At 46.2% G+C, this 19123-nt stretch overlaps 1 protein-coding gene across 1 annotated transcript in view; it reads left to right on the top strand.

Annotated features, from left to right (window-relative positions):
- Positions 1-6600: 6600 nt before the first annotated feature.
- Apcdd1 (APC down-regulated 1) overlaps positions 6601-19123 on the top strand; it is a 29747-nt gene continuing 17224 nt past the window's right edge. The window contains exons 1-2 of the mRNA XM_038331249.1: positions 6601-6684; positions 18182-18365. Of these exons, the coding sequence (XP_038187177.1) occupies positions 6627-6684; positions 18182-18365 (242 nt within the window). The 5' untranslated portion in view covers positions 6601-6626. The remainder of the gene's footprint in view (positions 6685-18181; positions 18366-19123) is intronic.

Raw genomic sequence — 19123 nt, forward strand, 5'->3', positions numbered from 1 at the left:
TAGACTACTTGTATCCCTAATATTCAGGGCTTGAGAGCAGCAGGAGATCTTTTAGTCATCAGGTGGATCCACCTGCTCACTTTACAGATGGTGTTATCCAATCTAAAATTAAGTGTCTACTTCTTCACACATTAAACTACGACACTAACGATGCAATAAGTATGTAAATATCTACAAACATGTAATGTTTTTAATTGCGGGGAGTAGGAGATGCATGAGAGAGCTCTAGAGCTACATGTGGCATATAACTATTGGAAAACTTACGGAGGAAATACTATGAAGCTGTAACTTTGGAGTAGACCATTTTCTCTCTTTGGCTTCATTTCCCATCTGCAAAGATAGACAGCGCTAGCTGAGCTAGCACAACTGAAGACAAACAAGCTCAGATTGAGCTGCTGAGCCTGTAAGGAGACAGCCACCCCTGATACTGTTGTGAAAGGCCCCATTGGTCTTTGCCATGCAATTCAGATTGGAACTTTCTTCTTGACATTGACTTTGGTATTTGGATGGGTAGTCACATGACGGAGAGATGCTTAACTCTATCTCTGGAAAATTAGATTCTAAGTGGAATCAATAACCGTGTTATCACATACAAACATGTCCTTGAATTTATTCTGTCTGAATGTCAGCTTTCAGCTCTCTAAATTTATTTTCAAATAAATATTCCCTTCAAATAAATATGTTGAGATTCTGCCAAGTGGTCTCAAGTTGCAGTCGCATATGACAAGTGTAGGGTGCTGAGCTTGAGGAACAATAAAATGATTTTCATTGTCCATGAGCTTAAGTTTCTAGTTCATTAAACATGAATCATATTAGCAACCAATACAAGTATAAATAACACACATTACCTAGATCTCTTTACAACCTTCAGAATTACATCCTTTTCAAGCTAAGCCTGGGTTAATGAAAATTTATATAATGTCAAACTAAAACAATGGGTTGTAGGTCAGTCATAACTATGGTTCATTTTGAATTGTTTGTAGTTTATGACCCACAGTAGCAAATAAAATACTCTTCAAAAGTTATAAATAACAATGACTAGCAAAGCAGCACTTCACCCTCTGGGGGGTGATTTTGCCACGGTTGAGAATGCATGGTGTAGTCTAAATTCATTCTTGTCAGTGAGTTTTATGAACAATTTATCTAATGCTTAACTATGTGAAAGCATCCGGTCAAATATGAATACTGGAGTCTGGTCAGGGTAACACGCCTAAAGTCACACAGCCAAGAGGTTGGAGCCCAATGACACGGCTCCTTTGCTTTTGGGTTGTTGTTACTGTGGCTGTTATTTGCACCACTGGGGATGGAATCTGTGGTGCTGCACATGCTAAGCAAGGCTTGCACACTGAGCAACCATGCTGGTCCGGCCGTATCTGAGTGTTACTAAATCTGTCATTACACCTTTTGGCAGGTCCTGGTGGATACCAGTCTTCTTGTGTCTTCCTGGGACTGTCATGGTGTGTATTTTCAGAGGCTTATGCTATTACTGGCCTTCCTAAGACTCTGCACTGATTGTCTGAGCTTATCCTGTTTTATGTACCCAGCTGACAGTTCACAAAATGAAGGATTAGGACGATACCATAGGAGGAGAAACAAAAGAAAACAAAAAAAACCAAATAAACAAGACTCACTTTCTTCCCACCTTCAAAGAACCAAAAGCTCTGGCTGAGCAGACCAAGCTTTTAGACGGGCAGACAATCGGCCTGCGGGAATGACAATTTTAGGAGTCATGGAGTTACAAATCTCCCAAAGATGGGTATTGTGGCGTGACCCCAAGTGTTCAAAGTCATGGTTTCCTAGGAAAGAAAACCGGTGGCAGCAGGTGAGCGGCAGGCTGAACTGTATCAGCCTTGCATACACAGGCTTCTGTGTGTACTTGTCCCTCTGCCGCCGGCGAGTGCACTGGGATGTGCACACCACAACTGAACTTCTGAGTAAAGAATACGCTGCCTTCTCACACTCTTTGTCAGTTTCCTCTGGAAGCCCCCCAAAATCTGACATGAGATGTGACTTGTAATTGATTAAAGTCTGAGCTTCTGCCACTCAGAGTTACATCTCATCTGTATTTTTTATTATTAGTATTTTAAATAGAGTTTGATCTAGTTAGTGAGTTTTTAAAAATACAACTCTCAATATAATCCTTTCTGAGGATACCCCGGCCCTGGGCTGAGACGACAAGAGCTAAGGCCAAGTAATTTCCAGACTTCCCTGCTTTTAGTCTTTAGGAACCTACTCACCTCACAGGCCTGCCTCAGACACGCGGTGCATCGAGGGGAGATCTATCCCTGGTGACTTCTTCCAGCCTCTGAGGACAGAGGCCGCAAAGCGTTTTCATGTGTGTCTATTAGCAAGCATGTTTGGGAATGCATGCTCTTTGTTACTTCGCCCTCACTTAAATCTAACAGTGTTTCTCAAGAACAGAGAGCCCAGAATCCTTGGAACATCCAACGGCTCACATAGTTACACACTGTTCACTTGTTTTTTGTAAGAACTGTATTGGAAAACCAAATGGTGGCACAGGGGTCTCACTTGCTGAGCAACAGTGACATTAGGCTTGCTGTTACCGTTTCTGATGCCTCAAAGTTGTGACACGTCTTGTCCAAATGTATTAGCTACTTTTCCATTTGCTCTGATAAAACACTACGGCTGATATAACTTTGTAAAAGGAATGATCTATTTAGGGCTTACGGTTCCAGAGGGTTAGAGTCCCTGATGGCAGAGTGGAGACAGCAGGTGGCAGGTGGCTGGAGCAGCAGCTGAAAGCTCGCATCTCAAAACTACACACAGGTAGCAGAACACAAATAGGAAATGCTCTGATCTTTTGACTATGCAGATCTTGCTCTCAGTGACATACTCCCTCCAGCAAAGCCACATATCCTAATCCTCTCCATATGGCTACCAACAATGGACCAAGCATTCAAATGCCAGAGATTTATGCAGGACGTCTCAAACAACCATTGCAAATCAAGCCAAATTGAACCCTGAATGCTGTGGGCTGTACCACATCCCCTACGACACTGATTCCTGCTCAGAATCCCCAACAGATGGGAGACTCAAGGATAGACTGGTGAATAATAGCTGTTTTCCTAGCTGGTCTTACTGATGTGGCATAAACACAGCCTGAATGATGTCAGCAATTTGAACACTCAAGAATAGTTGGAAACTGCACAAATCCTGGGAATTTGGAGTGTGCCACGTGGCTGAGAACACGGGTCTTTACACAACTTCTCCATCAACAGACTCAAAGACTTTGTGAGGAGCTCAAATATTCCAACACACTTGTTGATTCTACTTAGAGAATCCTGTTCAGCTCTCCCATCATTACCAAGACCTGAACCACCTGGCTCTCACTCACTGCTCTGGGGATTCTGGATTCAATAAGTGCCCTTTCGTCTCCTTAGCGATGTTTTCCCCAATTCTGTTCCTAGGGTCACAGAGCCCACCACAATCACTTCAGGACAGATTTATACCGTGCTTTTTCACGATTATTCTCTAGAAGTAGGCAAGCTAACAATGGATGTTAAAAGCTACTCCCTACTCAAAGTGCTGGTGGTGCAGCTGTAGCACCAGTTAACTTGGGAATGAAGCCAGAGGATCATTTAACTCTAGAAGTCCAAGAGCAGCTTGGGCAACACGTTGAATATGTTCCATATGGTCTAGAGAAGAAAGAATGAAGAGAAGAAGGGGAGGGAAGGAGGAGGAGGAGGAGAAGAAGAAGAAGAAGGAGAAGTAGAAGAAGGAGGAGGAGGAGGAGAAGAAGGAGAAGAAGTAGAAGGAGGAGGAGGAGGAGAAGAAGAAGGAGAAGAAGTAGAAGAAGGAGGAGAAGGAGGAGGAGGAGAAGGAGAAGAAGTAGAAGGAGGAGGAGGAGAAGAAGAAGAAGAAGGAGAAGAAGTAGAAGAAGGAGGAGAAGGAGGAGGAGGAGAAGGAGGAGGAGAAGGAGGAGAAGTAGAAGGAGGAGGAGGAGCAGCGGCGGGGGGGGGGGGAGAAAGGGGAGGAGAAGAAGAGGCAGAAAAGAGGAAAGGAGGGAGGATAATGAAGACAATGAGCTCCATTGTCGGGATGGATCTAGATTTCAGTAGGCAGGAGTCCACTGGGACATGTCTGAGAACAATCATGTTGAGATGGTCCAGCACTTAGATCTCTGAGAGTGCACGGGGGAAAATCAATTGACCAAACAGATTTCAAACTGCTGATATCATTCAGGCCGTGTTTATGCCACATCAGTAAGACCAGCTAGGAAAACAAAAGCTGAAAGAACTTGACTGTCAAAAAGATGCCAAATTACAGCTAGCCTCTTAGCATTATTCTTTTTTTATTTAAATAATACAATCAAATCATTACTGAAGTAGAGTGAGTTACCTAGTTTTTCTGCTGATAGGTGTTGAATGACCTCCACAGTTTTGCTTACACAAAACACACCACCTCCCTTGCTCATTTCAAATATTCTCTAACAGGTTTTTAATCCTCGAGTGATAAAAAGATGTAGAATAATTCAGTACTACTTAATACATACTCCTGGTGACAAAGCCATTATTCTTCTTCAGTGCACTGTTCATGCCATTGCCAGATGCCCAACATTTACGAAGGAATCAAGGTCAAGGTTTAAGATGAAAATCTAATTGATCCTTGGGAAACACTCAGATCTCCAAAGTCATCATCAACACCAACAACCAGGTTGACCAATGCCTGGAAAAACTGAGTAGAGCAAGAAAGACAAAGTACAGTTTGCGCTCTTCGAGGGCCGTTTCTGGGATCTTCATGTTTGCCCACACGGAGATTCTTTCGTCTTCAGGATCTGCAAACGGTGGCACTGGTAAATCTCTCAAGATCCGTGTGCCCTGGGCAGCTGCTGTGCATTATGATCCACTCTTAATGGTGGAAAGATACTGATGACAAGAATGAAAGCCCATCAAAGGCTCTCAGTAGCGTCACATCAAAACACCCGTGGCCAGCCCAAGGAAAGAAGCCTCGAAGAGTGGGAACTGTCCGACACGTCCTCATCTGTTTTCTGTTCTGCTAATGCTACGATCCAGCTAGTTTTGAAAGTCTAATGCCGGAGGAGTTGAATTATTGCATTGTTCAAAGGGACAGAAAAACCCTCTTGGGAAATCAAGCATTTAGTTCAAGTGTTTTATTTAGGAAAAACACCAGCAGAGTTGAATCAAGAAATGTTTTCCACTCCATCTGGTCTCATGTCTGCTCTTTATCCCAATTTGAGGAGAAGGGGACCTGATGGTCATCTTTGGAATCTGGTAAATTTTGTTCCAGGGAGAAGAGGGGGCCCAGGCAAGGCCTTTGCAGAGGAAAGGCTTCCCAGGTAAGTCAGCTACGGGACTGTCCGGTATGGGAGGAGTAAAAGAGAAGAAGCCGCCCTGTCCTGGGATATAAAGTTCAATGTAAACTCGAGCAGACCACAGACCACAAATAAAAACAGCTTCGTAGTAGTGGTTATTCACGCTGGGAAAGAAGACGACTCAGAAAGGGCCATGCAAGTTTCTATGAAATTTCTCCAGTTTCAACGAGCCTAACAGGAAAGGGGTGGCAAAAAGAAAGGACTCCCGCAGCATAAACCTTGCGCTGGACACACAGGGGCCAGCTACAAGGCTTTGGTGCTTCCCCAAGGCGCCTAGGCACAAACTGGTAGTAGGCTGCAAAGAACACTGTGTCCAACAGTTTTCCAGAACTCAGCTCCCTCCACTCTCTTTCATAAGTTTGCACTCAGGTTCACATCCAGCCCCCAATTTTTTAAATTCCGCCTCGCTGATGAAAACCTGACTCCTGACGATCCTCCTCACTACTCCCTTACAAATAAATGCCTTCTACAAATGGTACTAAGTGCAATGGATCCCGAGCTGTCCAGGTTGGAGACCGCGAGGATGAATGGCTCACTACACGGCCTTCCTAGCTAGAAGGTGACGGTCCTTACAAGCTGCAATTCCCTCCTTGGTCCAAGGGTCTCATCTTTCACAGAGTGGGCGGTAACGGAGCAGAAGCGCAGAAAAAGGGGTGAAGAGATGGAGGTGTGCCCGGGCAGAGGGGAAAGGCGGGCCCTTGAGAGAGGAGAGAGACAAGGCTAAAGAGCAGGAGCCCTGGAGGAAGTGGGAGAGAGTGGGAGGAGATAGCAAGTAGGCGGAGGAGAGGCCGGGAGCCCTTAGGCAGAAGGGAGGGCTAGGAGAGAGGGAGAAGGGGCGGGATGTGGGGGCGTGGTTTCATCGATACCCCGCCCCTCCCTGGCCCCGCCTCCGAGCCTTTCGCGGCGCTCTGCAAATATGAAGAGACTCTGCGGCGGCGGCAGTAGCGGCCACTGCATCTCCGAGCTGTGTGTGCCGGGGCGGGCCTCGGGACTGGGGCTGGGAGCCAAGGGATCGGGGTCGGACGCGGAGAGGTCGGGCTGTAGTCCGGAACCCAACGCGGATCGGGGCCCGACGGCGCCGAGGGAGCGCGCGCCCCGCAGTCCCGCGCTGCGCCCACCAGCAATGGGGCGCGCCACCGCCTGAGGCTGGGCCTGGCGGGCGCCCGCCGGGGGCTACGGCCGAGGAGCCGAGCGCGCCCCGCACCGGAGCGACCCGCGCGCGCGCAAGAAGGGGACCGAGACGGACGACAGCGAGGCCCCGAGGAACCCGGAGATGTCGCGCGTGCTCCGCATCCTGCTCGGATATCTGTTCCCAGCCCTCCTGTTGCACGGTGAGTCCTGAGGTGGTTGGGGGGTCTCGTCTTTCCTACGGCCCAGAGACGACGGTGGGAGTAGAGTTCCGTCGCCCGGGACACAGTGCGTCTGCTTGCCCGATCCGGCCGGTGCGCAGAACCCCTTCCCCCAGCGGCGCCTACAGTGCTTTTTGCAGCAGCAGGCAGTGTTCTTTCTGGAAGGATGAGAACCTCGCCCAGACACATTTTATCTCTCACATCCGTAGCTGCAAGGCGACAGAAAACTTTTGATTCCATTCTGTGGGCCTTTCCAGCTGTAAACTGTCACGAAATCGCGGGCTTTGTGGTCCCTTTTCCACCGCTGTCAGAGCGCAGCAGGGGCTCTCGGTGAGGTCCTGGCCTTTACGAGACTGTAAAGAGAAAGCTGTGATGGTTTATGGGGAGGACACGTCTCGCGGGTGTTTGTCTGCTGTCTGAGGACCAGTGTTTGTAGTCTGCCTGCACCTTGGCTCCGCGTTGAAGTTCAGTGTGTGCTGCTGAGTTCTCTGGGCGCTAGGGGATTCTTGGTAGCGGGTCTTGAAAGCTAGACGGAAGGAGCTGCACGCCGGGATCCCTCGCGCTGGTGTGGGTCAAGTTTTCCTGTGGTGCTGCTTGCGCTGGTTCCCCAGGCTGTAGAAAAAACCTTAGCAAGACATCTGCGCTCGAAAGGGGTTCCAGAAATTGCACTGGGCAAAATAAGACGATTGCATTGGAGTAGACAAGGCGTGTTTTATGACAGGTGGTTGTTGATAATTGTGGCAGGCAGTGGTGTTTGGTCATTTTGTTGTCCAGAGCAGTGGTCAGACACCTGACGTTTCAAACAGCCAAGTGACTTCAACTGTTGTCCTTTCTCAATACCCACTGAAGACACTCAAACTTGCAGCTGACTCTGCGGGAACCAGGACTGTGGGGGCACGCGCCCCCATCCACCAAGAGAATCAAGGGAAGTGAAGGGAGGCACAGGCTTCTTTGTAGTCCTGCTGGGACAGATTTCGAAGATCCCCTGAAGGCTTTGTGAACCTGCCTGCCCGATTGATTGCCAAGGTGTACACCGAGTCCCAGCCACCCCAGTGTCTTAAAAGTCAGGATGGAACGCTTGCAGTTCCAGGGCAAAAGAGAGAAGGTATAATTATAGGGTTGGACTTCTAGGCCCATCTGCTTAGAATTACAGAGCAGTTTTAATCTTTGGCTGAAACATGAAACAAATCAGAGCCAATGAGCAGATCAAACAGCAGCTGCCACACACACAAGAAAAAAAGAGAGGATGAAACAGGCAAAATTGCCCCTTGTTAAAAAAAAAAAAACTGTATACTGTCTGTGGAAGAAGATAGTACTGTCAAGTGAAGAGGTACTTAGAAGTTTCATGTCCGTAGACTATTTTGCATGAAATCATTGCCTGCTGAGCTTCAGGGCCCATCCTCAGAAATACACTATAACCCCACTCTGAGCCCTTTTTTCCAACTCTTGAGAAACAGGCTGTAATGATATGCCCACTTATCCATCCAGCTGAGATAGGAATAGCTGGCAGATAGCAAGAGCCGGCATATCCGCGTGTATCGTTCGGGCCGATGTAGCCAGAAATCTCCCACATTTAAGTCAGGAGTCTATGATTCCTCCTTGGGTTCTGGGGAAGTCTCTCCAGCGGTGCCAGGAGATGAACAGGACAGAGGGAGTAAGTGCAGGAGGCAGTCTGAGCTGTGAACAGGAACAGGGCCAGAGAGAGCGCGCACGTGTGTGTGTGTGTGTGTGTGTGTGTGTGTACACGCGCGCGTGTGTTCATGACAAGTACTGAAGGTTGGAAAAGCTTCAATGGACAGCCTGGATAAACCTTCACAAAGCAATGCAACTTCACATTGAGACTCCAGTGATGCAGTTATTAAAAGAAAAGTTGCCCCAGGATCTACTTAGATCCAGGGAGGGGGTTGTGGGATTCGGTGCAAGAAGTTAACACACGGAGGAGTTATTCGAGTTACAAATGCTCAGGCTCTAAGAAAGCTTAGCTATAACTAGTTAGGATGTAAGTATAAGGCGCCAGAAAGGGTTTGAAATCCCTCCTTTCCCCAGTTTTTATGTGTCTGAAGTATTTTAAGAGAAAACAGGTATTAATCAACTTAACCCAAGAGAGTGGCTTGGCGAGCTGTACCATTGAGAGATAGGAGTTTTATAGGCTCCCGAAAAGTTCTGTAGCAAAAGCTAGAGCCTGCTCAATCATTTCAGTAGAAGACACAAGCCAGGAGGAAATCCCTGAATGGGTTAATGCTTTCCTTCCTGATAGGTAGGCATGCTTTACTAACTGCTATGATAGACAGCAATTTTGTGGATAAAACCAAGTGTTGTATGGTTCTAAATATACATGTAGTAACTTCAAAACATTTCCGACTGCGTGTATAGATTTGCTGCATGGACAAGCGAGGTTAATGAGAAAAACACAGGAGGCTTTCTGAAGGACTCCGGCGAGGATATTGGTGGGAGTGCCATTTCATATGGGATCCAGTCTTTGTTCAGTTCCGTTGCCACTTCGATTTCAATTCACTAGAAGTCATCAATCACCCCCAGATCCTATCAGTGAGTAAATTAGCTCTCACGGGACCTGGAGCTTTGGACTTTTCCTCTTTCATACAACTGTAAATGTAGCTCAAGACCCAAGTTCAAAGTGTGCATGGAAGTGTGCCCATCAGTCTGCTCTCCTCCCCCTCAGAGTCTGCAAACAACTGCCCTTCTTAATCCAAATAAAACCTCCTGAGTGTCACAGAGGTGCACAGCTGGCAGCTATTCATTATCACCGTTTTCTCTGCTGAGATGAAAAGGCGGTGAGATTCGCATGTCACACTTTAGAACTCATTCAGCTCCAGACACAGGCTAGAGAAGGTGTGCGGAATACACGGGGCTACCCTGACAGTGCAGCCAGCACGCTTCCACCACGGAGTAGATGTTCCGTGAAGGCTGTTCCTCCAACCCTGTTACCTTTTGTAGACTCCTTTGATGTCTCAGAGAAGTGGAGACCTTTTATAAGTCTTCCCTTGGATTTAATTCATTCTACCAGACGTTCATGGGCTGCGGAGTTGGCTCAGTTGGTAAAGGGCTTGCCTTACAAGCAACAGGACCTGAGTTTTATACCAAGAACCTGCATAAGCATACTTGTAACCCCAGTGCTGGGAAGGTGGAGGCAGGCATATTCCTTCCTGGTCAGCCAGGCTAGTCTGCTTGATCAGTGGGCCAGTGAGAGCCTGTCTAAAGTAGGTTATGTCTGAGGCCTGACACCTGAAGTTGTGCTCTGGCCTTCACACACAGTAATACACAGCCACGTGAACTTCACACACACACACACACACACACACATATACACACATGGGGCGGGGCTAAGTGGGTGGACTTTTAAAAACTGCCAATTGCCAAATCAGTGGTTAACCAACAAACTTCAAGAAAACATTCAAATGGAACACACTAGAGATCTTCAAAATGCCATTTTCCTGACAATCGTTTTTGTAACAAACAAAATATTTTCTTCCCTGTTCCTTTCTCCTCTTTGTCATCGTGAAAAGGATCATAACTTATTTGTGCACAGTCGGGGGCAAGGACCTTGAACAGATGTTAAGTGTTCGCGTGTTAAATAGATTGACTTGCCTCACATGTGGCTGAGGAGTTCAGTGGTAGCCATGGGCATTCTTTGCCCCTAAAAGATAAAAGAGCTGAACACAGGTGGGTGGTGTGACCATGTCGCTGCATGCTGTCTAGCGACACATGGCAACTGAAGTGAAGCATAAAACGTTAAGAAGAGGGATAGGTGCTGGCATGGCGCTGGTGATGTGGAGAGGCACAGGGCACATGGAGCAGGTGTGCCTTCGGCAGATTTGCAGCGATCACACGGGAGCCTTAGGAAGAACACCTGCCAGCGTCTACCAGGACCCTGTACTTCTGTGTCATGATTGTAGGCGTGTGGGATATTGCTGGGTTCTCCCTAGCTCCAGGGTGAATTGTTCTGGAAAAGAGAGTGGCAGCTACCTAATGATGAGAAAGGTTCTGTATGGTAGGTGTTGTCCGTTCTGTAAGTACCCTCCAGTTTTATTCATTCAGTGAGCTGTTGTTCAGAAGGTTTGCCCATGAACCCACTGCTTACTAGGTGCAGGGCTGAGGAGGGGCTTCCCCTTTTCTTGAGAATTCTTGAGGAATATCTAGTGGTAGTGAAGAAATGACTCAGAGAACCCCAGATCCAGGAGGATGGCCCACTGTGAGTCATTGTACTAGTCTGCTTTTGGGAATCCCGCACGTGTACCACACAAATACACAAATACCACACATGTACATATAGACAGTGTACATACATGTCCCCCACAAACACGCTTCATGTGTAATAAAACACACATGTACATCGCACACACAAACAACATATGCAGGACAAAGATCATATCACACGCAGATACAAAGTCATACATACCCACACATGTATAGACGGTACAGATATCATAGCTGTCTATGATATGCACACAAACATCACCCACCTACACCACAAAACCACACATGAAGACATATTATAAATAGACATATACTGTACACAGCACATACATATATGTTACAGAGGCATTTATCATTTATATGTGGTATACACACATATATACATATATATGTATATAGATTATATATACATACACACACATACCACATACATACAGAGGACTTGGCCATCTCAGTTCAGCCTATATCCAGTCCAAAGGCCTTGGTAGGTATTAAAAGATGCCCACTAATCAAATCTTTATAGCCAGAAATGTGAAATCTTCACTTTATTATTTTTTCTAAAGGATACATATTTTCTGTATGAAGATTTACAGACTGTTCAAGCACTTCTCTTAATTTTTCTTTGACATTAGAAAGAAACTTGGAATTAAAAACAAAAGAGAGTGTGGTGTGCACCAGGGCACCGTGGTGTTCAGCCATGGTGCCATCTGCGGCACACAGCCCTTATTCCAGGACCTGGGAGCGCTGTTGGAACTTATCTCCCCGTATCCACTTCAAAGCATGCTTTACAGTAATGACTGCTTGTTTAATTGGACAGGGCGATTTCATGGCTAAGTAATTACCTGTAGTTAAGCTAATCAGTCTCATTTTCTGTATCAGCACTAGTGCTGACTTGAGATGCTACACCCCTCTGATTATCAAGGCACACACACTATGTAAAGTAGGGAAAGCCACAGAATGAGTTTTGAGGAAAGGATTCTTCAAAACCCTCTGCTCAGAGACAGTATCTCAAATGTGTTGACATTACTTTTATTTACTTTTTAAGATTGTGTTTTAAGTATTAGGGTATGTCTCTGGAGACTGGTCTGACCAAAAATTAATTCAGTCCCAAGTTTGCTTGAAAAGTATTATTTTCCAGCAAATTTTGCATGGTGTTATCTAAAAACTGGCTTTGAAGATTTTATTTCCCAGTCGGTTTTACATAGGCATTTGGAAACCAGAACCTATCTAGATAATTTAGTTCTTAAAATGTTATTGAAAAATCAAGGATTTGAACCCATATACTTTCCATATATCAACTATGGACTTTGCATAAGGAAGAACCAAACACATGGTAGTTATTTTGCCCTTTGTTGAGTAAATGAATGTTGCAACCACTGCCTCCTTCCCTTCCCTTCCCATCTCTTCAGGGGTCTTCTTTGGTTTCTCAGTAGCCTGGCGTGCTCCTGAGAGCACCACAGGTCTAGGAAGGAGATGTGTGGGTAGCAGTAGAAGTCCCAGTGCCGTCCTTTGGAAAGCTCTGCCAGGTACCACCTTCCAAGAGCATCACCTGTGTCTTCAAGTGATGCGAACAGCTGGGCACTTAGGCTTGTTATTTGGGATACAAAGTTCAGTGTAAAAGTCGACCTTGCGCTTCCCCCTTATTCAAGCAAATCTGGGTCTTAGTTGCTGGTGTTGGCTATACTGAGCAGCAGGCTGCTGTTGAGTATGTTGGTAGAGAGGATCACAGCAAAATCTAAGAGTCCGGGGGTGCAGTCACTCTCCCACCCGTGGGAGTGTGTCACTCACACATCTGCCCCTGTGCATACATGTGAGCACAGTTCTGGGATCCGTGTAATATTTGGAAAGTGATAATCTATAAATGCTTAACCTCACAGAACTTAATTTGTTTTCAATAGGTGGACAGTTGCCTTTCAGACTTCCACGTTACTCCTATCCTTGCATTCCCTCAAAATAATAAGAAAAAAACCACCCTTTTGCCATAATGATTTTATTTGGGTCCAGGCCATGCTTGAGATCATTTTCTGGAGAAGTTGTTTGATGGTTTACTTACTCAGAATTTCCCTGGAATGGGGACAATGGTGGGAGCGTCTCTGTCAGTGGGCACTGTGGCCAACTGTTCACAAATCTCCCTCAGTGTCTCCCTGTCTAAGTGGTAGCTAGCGATTGACCAAATGAGACCACGTGAAAAGTGAGTTGTCAAGTGGTGTGTGACCATGGAGGCCCCTGGGTTGACCAGAAGTCCAAGCCTCGGCTCCTTGACTGGCCCATCAAGGCTATGCCTTGAAAAAGAATGGTGAGGTGTAACGATGTTGACTTTCGCTTCTCCCAAAACTGGAAAGGCTCCATCAATAGATCTTCTAAATCCTGGACCTTAAACAGAAGCAGCCCCAGAAAGAAGGTCATCCATAGTTTCCACGACAGCCAAAAAATCCAGAGACAGTGTTATCCACCTACAAAGAGAAAGAAGACAGACACGAATATATTTAAGACATGGTGTGTCTTTTAAGGGTTCATGCGTATGAACCTGTGTGGTGAAGTCAGGTAGTGGAACCTTTAAAGGGTGGCCTAAGTCAGGCTGTGTTGACACATGCCTATAATCACAGTTTCTTAAAGACTCTAAAGATCAAGGCCAACCTGAGGTATGGTACAGAGTGAGTTCAAGGACAGCCGGGCCACTTAGTGAGACCCTGTAAAGAAGTGAGAAGAGGGGCTGAGGGTGGGAATACTCAGCAATTGAGTACTTGTTTAGCATGCCCAAATCTCTAGGCTTGATCTTAGCATGCACACAGCTCCCAGGACTGCTCCTCTTTTGCTAGGTGGGCCCCCAAGGTGAGGCCTGGTGGGAAGGGGTTAAATCACTGGAGGCATTGCCCTTGGGAAGAACTAATGCTGGTCTCTGGGAGTGAGTTAGGTTCTTTCAAAAGCAAGTTGCCTTAACAGATCAGATGAAGCCCTTACCTGTTCTTGAGTGTGTTCCCTTCACAGTGCTATCAAGGATGCTATGGGCCACCACAGTGTGAGAAGCCACACCCCCAGTAGAGCTAAGCGAAAGTCAATGCCATACTCTACATTCAAAAATAAACTTAATTAAAAAAATTTCTAGCTTCAGGTAGCTTGTTATGGGAAGTAAATTTATACAATTATTAACACACACACACACACACACACACACTAAAAGCTCACTGTCACACCTGTTGAGTCTTCTACACCTGCTGGCCGTCTGTTCCCTGGCTGAACCGGCTGCTTCAGTAGGTTGCTAAGCTGTGTTCATGACCGAGAGCCATATAGTAGTTGGCATTTGTCTCCTACTTTCCAATTATTTGCATAATGGATTTTACTTCATTTACTGCTGACTAAAAACACGACCATAACTTTCTTTCCCTATGTGAGTCCGTTCTTTTGAATGACCCATCTAATTACCAACCATCACTCCTGCCTCTGCCTTTGAACCCCTGGCTTTATTCCCAGAGCGCCCCTTAGTCATCTCTACCATCTCCTATCCAGACCTCCAAGTCAACAAAACTTACCTTAAATCATACTGTACTTCCTGACTCTAAAATACACAAATAGTTAATAGGTATTTGTTAAGCTGGGCAGAACTTGTCAACAACCATGTGCGTGGTGCCGTGTGTTCCACTCCCTGATCTCTTCTTTGGAATCATTATAGAACACAGGCTGCCAGCCCCACCCTTTGCTCCTTTCTGTAGAATCATCATAGAATGGTGTCTGCCAGCACAGGCTTAGTTCTGAGTACTTGGTTCTCCTCAGAGCTCAAAGGGAGGCCAGCTCTGGGCCACCATTAACTGTTTGTTAGGAGAGAATTTCTGAGATTGGCTTAAGAGTGCTATTATTACCTGGAATAGTAGTGCTAACAGTGCATAATATGCACTGTGCTAAATTAGACCAAGTCCAAGAGGAGTGGCATTGTGTGCTCATTACACATAAGTGGGCCGAAGCTCAGAGGGGTTGAGTAATTTGTGCGAGTTCCTCAACCTAAAGTGTATTTCAATTGCAAGATGCCCTCCCTCCCTTTGTTCTGCTTTAAGATCTTTGTGGCGAGTGTGCATCTTAGCACTGATGGGGGTCACAGTCTCTTTGGTCTATAGGTATCAGTTAGGAAGAGTGGCGGACTCTGCCACTGGGCTAAACTCCTGATCCGTGACATTGTTTTTGCCTGTGGTGACTTGGACAGAAATATTCCCTTTTCCCTTATTCTTGTTTCCTGTGTAGGTATCGTGTACTCCTTGTTTTGAATTTAGTTGCAAGTAGGTTGGTTTTGAAAATCAGAAGGTAAACTATTGAGTCAGTACGCACACCTTTTCTCTATAAGCTGCTGATAATTAACTCTCAGAGCCTGAGGAGCAAATCACTGTGAAGGGTCTTATAAGAAAGCAAGGGATGTTAATTTGTCCTCAATGGGGCAAACATTTGTCATGGGTAGAATAACTGCAATTCCATATTTTCTCACCCAACATATTTGGTGGCTTGAAAGTGAGGATGCCCACAAAAATATAAGGCTGTGTTTGTGTTTTGTACATAGACACTTGACAAATAAACATTTGCCCCTAAAGTCCAAAGGAAAATTCCAAGTCTCCTTGAACAGATAAATGTTGAAGCCATCTGAGGCTCCTGTGAATGATTCATGGGCATTGCTGAAGCATTATGTCATTGTTAAATGCAAGTGTTTTGTCTCTGGTAGTAAAATAATAATGCATCTCAACTGCCATTGAAGTCTTGGGTTGAATAAAATTCTGTAAGCAGCAAACCCAGTTTTAAACTCAGGCTGCCCAGCTCAGGCTACTTAACCCCCATCCCTTGCACTTCTGGCTTTTATTAGCCAGGAGTTTATGATAAAGCATTCATAGAGTGTAAAGGAGTTTGAAAATCAAATTTTAGAACATAATTTGGTCATCACTGAGATGTTGGCATTTTTATTGAATGCTGGAGTCACATTTCAAATAGAATCCTCTCCAGCTCTCATGCCTCAGGACTTTGATTAAGATCTATTTGAAGCTAGTCACATTATAATTGATCATATTATTGACCCACCAGATAGCAGATTATATTACATTCCGTTCTTTGATTGCCTAACAAGGGGCATGTAGGAATGTTTAATGCCATCGGGTTAACTCTAACTGTTGGAGTTGGTGGAGGTATGATGCATGGTACTTTTGCATCCTACATTAGTTCACAACCAAACGAGAGATCAATGTGGATGTCAGAAAATAAGGACTGAACGATCAGAATTGTGGTAAATACTCCATGGGCGCACACAGTGTAGATGGTGTCCATCACAGAGTTCAGAGTTGCCAGCCGTTCACTCCTGACTCGTCAGACTTCCTGCCTGGCTCAGTGCCACATCTGAGCAGCAGCAGAGGCAGGGTCCTTAGTGTGTGTGTGTGTGTGTGTGTGTGTGTGTGTGTGTGTGAGAGAGAGAGAGAGAGAGAGAGAGAGAGAGAGAGAGAGAGAGAGAGGCCCATCTGGGAGAGGACAAGTGAGATAGGAAGTGGTGCTAGGAGCGTTGCTAGAGGAAGCACCTTCCCTCCATGAAAACCTAGAAATGGAGGCCCTTGTCTCATGACTATGACTGTAAATAATGATGTCACTAGACAACAATTGCCTGTTTTTATTATCGCCTGCGAGCAGCTCAGGCCATAGCAGTGGTGTTGGCCTTAGACTGTACTTTGCCTCATTTTAATCACCATGCCTGACAACAGCAAAGGAGAATGAATGCTTTCGTTCTGGCTCCTTCTGTCAGAGAGGCTCCATCCTTCATGGCAGGGAAAGTAGAGAAGAGAAGTGCAGTTCATGACGGCGGGAGCATGTGTCAGGCAGGGACTAGAAAGCAGAAAGCAATGACACCAGAGCTCAGCCTGTAACCTTCCAATGCCTATCCCCAGTGACCTACGTCTCCCTGCTAGGCTCTACCTCCTGAAGGTTCCACAGCTTCCCGAAATAATGCCACCCGCTGGGGAGCAAACATTTCAATCCATAAGCCTGTAGGGAGACATTCCACATTCAAACCATGACATATCGCCACCAGCTTAGGTCAGGAATCTCCCACTCAGGTTTCCATTAGTTGGCTAGTGCCCCTAGGAGCCTTTACCTCATGGCTCCCAACTGTGTTTGAAGAGAGCTGAGGCGCAGACGCGGTTGCTCTGTCAACAGTGCAGCAATTTACAAAGAGAACCCTGAGAGTTCATATACAGAGACCTGTATCTTCTAACTGCTGGGACTGTGCCCTGAGAGTTCACCCCATCCTCTGAGCGCTGGACCCACTGAGAGCAGCTCTCTGAATGTGAGCAGCCTGCTGGTTTCAAGAGTGGCACCCACAATGACCTTGACACCTCCTGTTGGACTTTACCTCTTGAAAGGTCTGGCCATCTCTTAACATCAAATCTGAAAGCCAAGATTCTAATTCATAAGCCTTTAGACAAACCATAACAAGGGCATCCATTTGGAGTCTGCGGTGGCCGGATAATATGTGACTCAGTATAAGGATATGGGAGGCTGGCCAAGGAGCAGATCCCTGCCTGCCAGGATCCAGAGCTGCCCCCTGGCCCCTTCTCTTCCCACATCTCCCAGGCTATGTTTTCACCAGCGTTGGTCTCTTTGCCTTTTCTAGTCCTGCACCTAAATTTATCAGTTTGTGAAGACTCCCTTCTTGACACCCCTTCCTGCCGCTTCCCTTCAACCCCACCCCTTTTTTTCAGTGCCTCTAGAAGAGTGTTTCTCAACCTGTGGGTCGAGACCCCTTTGGAGGGTGGAACAACCCTTTCACAGGGGTCGCCTAAGACCATCAGGAAACACAGATATTTACATTACGATTCATAACAGTAGCAAAATTACAGTTATGAAGTAGCGGTGAAAATAGTTTTGTGGTTGGGGGGGGGGGGTCACCACAGCATGAGGAAGTATGTTAAAGGGTCACAGCATTGGGAAGGCAGAGAACCACTCTCTGAATTTGACCTCGTAAGGTCCATTCAAGGCTCTACCATGCAGGTGCCTGTGAAGACCAAGAAAACTTGGTGAATGAACCTGAACTCTGGCTTTGCAAGGAGCTCACTGGGTGGCCCCAAGCAAGCTCGGTTATGATGCTCCCGGGCTCCGTTTTCCACCTGGGAAATGATCTCCCAGTGTGATCATTTGACATGAGCCCCGTGTGCAGCCCCAGCCGTCACTCCCAGCTATAGACATGACTGCCTACCTGACTCAGGCCTGCTGCCACCTCTTTTGCTTACTTTCTGTTCTTGTTTTTCAGGGCTGGGAGAGGGTTCTGCCTTCCTTCATCCAGACAGCAGATCACATCCTCGGTCCTTAGAGAAGAGTGCCTGGAGGGCTTTCAAGGAGTCACAGTGCCACCATATGCTCAAGCATCTCCACAATGGTGCACGGATCACTGTGCAGATGCCACCAACCATTGAGGGCCACTGGGTGTCCACAGGGTAAGAGCTGGACCTGAGATAGGAAGGGGAGAGGGAAGTCTGGGAGTGGGGTCTAAGGAAGACCCTCTGGTGGGTTTAGATGCTGGCCTTGTGCAATATGCAGAAACTGAGAACCAGGCAACCCTTGGAAATGATGGTTGATTAAGCAAACAGAGCTACGAGCTGTAGAAATCTTACGCCAAAAGCAGCAGCGGTATCATAGCACTGCTAACTACATAGGCGAGTGAATAGATCCTTGTTTACTGAACTCCGTGGGACCACTCGCTTATAAAGAGAAACCATTAGCAAGTGAAATTAAGCGTCTGTGTTTCACCAGCCCTGAAACATGACTGCAAAGCTTCTTATGGTCTAAATATTCTCGCCATATTCTGGTAACTTAATCTATGGCTTCAGGGCGCTGGGAGTAAGCTAAGAGCTGCCTCCGCTAACCAGTTCTTAGATTCTTCACTGTGTTGTGAAGCTGAGATTAATCCCAGTTTGAGCTCTGGCTTATCTTCCATTAGAGCTTTTAAAAATAGCCCAGAGGCAGATCAGCGATTCTCTTTCTACCCATTAAATGGTTGAGCATTTCTAAGACTAAGTGGGATCTGATGCCTCCTCCCTATACACAGTTCCTGGGATATGGATAGCAGCCTCCAGAGACCTTGGGGAAAATAACCAAACACATATGGATGTAAGACAAAAGAAATTCTATTAAATGATGACATTGAGCTTTTTTTCTTCCTAAATATGGGTCTCTTAAAATAACTGTGATAAAT

Source organism: Arvicola amphibius, chromosome 5, assembly GCF_903992535.2.
Source record: "Arvicola amphibius chromosome 5, mArvAmp1.2, whole genome shotgun sequence".
Lineage (NCBI taxonomy): Eukaryota > Metazoa > Chordata > Mammalia > Rodentia > Cricetidae > Arvicola > Arvicola amphibius.